The sequence below is a fragment of the Myotis nattereri genome, assembly GCF_964212035.1.
Source record: "Myotis nattereri genome assembly, chromosome: X".
NCBI classification, from domain to species: domain Eukaryota; kingdom Metazoa; phylum Chordata; class Mammalia; order Chiroptera; family Vespertilionidae; genus Myotis; species Myotis nattereri.
Window position 1 is genome coordinate 50891173 of NC_138078.1, and position 2486 is coordinate 50893658.

At 52.4% G+C, this 2486-nt stretch overlaps 1 protein-coding gene across 1 annotated transcript; it reads right to left on the reverse strand.

Annotated features, from left to right (window-relative positions):
• Positions 1 to 1056: 1056 nt before the first annotated feature.
• Positions 1057 to 1962, reverse strand: LOC308510803 (OTU domain-containing protein 6A-like; the record flags this gene model as incomplete). The annotated part of the gene is made up of 1 exon (XM_081080842.1): positions 1057 to 1962. One exon carries the CDS (start codon positions 1960 to 1962, stop codon positions 1057 to 1059), a length of 906 nt encoding a protein of 301 aa, XP_080936968.1.
• Positions 1963 to 2486: the final 524 nt, after the last annotated feature.

A 2486-nucleotide genomic window follows, 5' to 3' on the forward strand; every position in this document is an offset into this window, starting at 1 on the left:
TCTCTTTTTGCTTCACACCACTTGTAGCTATAATGAAATGGATCACTACTTGAAAAAAGTTGTATTCCTTCCTATTTTTAATAAAAGAAAATAAGTTGGTATCTTTCACATCCTAAAGTTAAGTCTTATCTAGCCTATCAGTTTGCATTTATATATAAATCTATATTTAACTTACATTTAACTTGTACATTTAACCAACACTATTTAATATTTAGCAAACATGTACAGAACTACAATTAATTTGAAACCACACAAGTTTTTATGAAAACAAAATACTAAAGGAGCTCTGGTCTCCTGAGTAGCCTAGCTTAACTCAAAAGGAACAAAAAATAAGGCAGCTCATTCTAGGGAGAATGCCCGCTCCCTCCCAATACCTTCCTCCAGGCATTTTTTCCTTTCCTCAGCCCTTCTTTTCCTTCTGTAACTTGTTTCCTGAGCCCATTTCTTCTGCAACTCACTTCTTCTTCCTCTGTAACTTGTCTAAGTAAATGTTCTCCTATAGTTTGGGAAAAAAAGAATCCCCAAAGAGCCCACGAAACAATCCCTCCCCCCACCAAGAACTAGGCAAAAGGCATTCACAAGGCATTTCGAGTACATAAACGCCAAGTGTATCTAAGTAATCCAATATATTCATGGACAATCTGAAGATGCTGAGCTAAGCTGATTTTTCCCCAAGTTAAGAATGCCATCAAACCCAGTTTCCATTTTAACCCCCACATTATTTGTAACATAACCAATTCTCATCGGCCAGGGAGGCAAAACCCCTGAAGGGCAAGATGCGTTTGGGACTTTCAAACTGACGCCCCTCAAGCGGTGCAATACAGATCCCTTCCCTGTTCCGCGTCCCTGCCCCCCACCGTGCGAAAGAGGCAAAGACGGAAAGGGGGAGGAGGAAGAACGACCAGGTGGAAAAGCGGCGCGCGGGGCTGTTAAATTTTGAATAAGACGAAGAAAAGAAAAACCAGAGCAGCAAGGCAAAGGGAACAACAGAGCCTACTGAGGGGACGCGGCGGCGGCGGCGGCACCAGCGGCGGCGGCACCAGCGGCGGCGGCGGCCTACAAGAACCACGAGGCGACGCCCCCCACCGCGCCGGCTTGGGCTTGGGCTTGGGCTTGGGCTTGGGCCGGCATCACCGAGTCGTAGTGCTCCCCGCCAAAGCTGGAGGTGTAGCGCCTGTAGACGAGGGTGAGCGGCTTCTTGGTGTACTCCTCCCCGATGAGGAGGACGGGCGACTCCGTCTGGATCACCTCGATGGGGCACTGCAGGACGTGCGACAGGGCCCTCAGCTCGAGTTGGCCTCCCCACGGTGCGTTGTGCACGATGTTGTCGCAGTAGTTGAAGAAGTCGTCGCGGGTGTAGACATGGCCGGTTTCGGGGTCGCTGAAGAAGGGCAGGAATTCGTCGGCGTGCTTCCGCATGTAGTTGGCGGTGCGGCCCCGCAGGCTCTCCACGGTCACGGAGAACCACAGCTGGTCTTGGATGGCGCGGTACATGCAGTGGCTGTCGGCCGGGATCTCCTTCATCTCCAGGTTCTTGGCCTCCAGGATGACCGCTAGCTTCTCCTCCTCGTCGCGGCGACAGCTGGCCAGGTACCCCACCTCGGCGGCAGCCGCCGCCATCTTCTGGCGCTCTCTCTGGAGCGCCGCCCTTCTTTCGCGCCTTCTCTGGGCCCTCGAGAGGCAAGGAGGACAGTTCTCAAGATTCATCTTGGCCAGACCCTCACTGACGGAATCGAGACTGCTGCTAGCAGGGGTAAGCTCTGTGTACTTCTCCAGTTCCCGCTGTTGTCTCTGCTCCATTTCGGCCTCAAGGCGGGCCACGTCAAGGAGCAACTGCTTTCGTTTCTTCTTGTCGTTCTTAGGGACCGAGTTCTTCATGGCCTGGATGCGGTCCTGCAGCTCTTTGTTCTCGCGGAGGTGGCGACGCTTCAGCCGCTGATACTCAAGCTGCAGATCTTCCATCGTGTTTAACGGCTGGCGAGAACCGAAGTTTGGTGGCAGCGAGAGGACCCGCTACAGTTCAGTCCAACTGCTCAAACCGTCTAACAGGTAGCTGATCTCAGCCTCCACTGGCGGGCTGCTCTGTTCGTTTAAGACCCTGGTTGCCCGCCCACTATTCATGGCCCGCGCTGCCATTGGCCACTGTCTCAACATGGCCACGCCCCAAGACGCCTGGCACTGGGATTGGCTGCTGGGAGACCCTAGACATGCCCCTATTAGACACCATAGCAACAGGTGTTTCCGGTTCAGAGCTTGGTTTGAAACTAGGCCTGTAATCCAGCCTTTGCAGGTTATGTGCAGGGTTCCGCCTTTGCAGGTCTCGCGCAGCAACTGGGCTTGTAGAATTTTTCACGGACTCTTACTACTTCATTTCCAAGCCTGAACACAATGCAGACACTGGTCGTGTGTGAGAATTACAACAAATGTTATACCAACAGCTGAATGTGCTCTGACACTGGACTTGTCCGGGAGGCATTGTGGCTTCT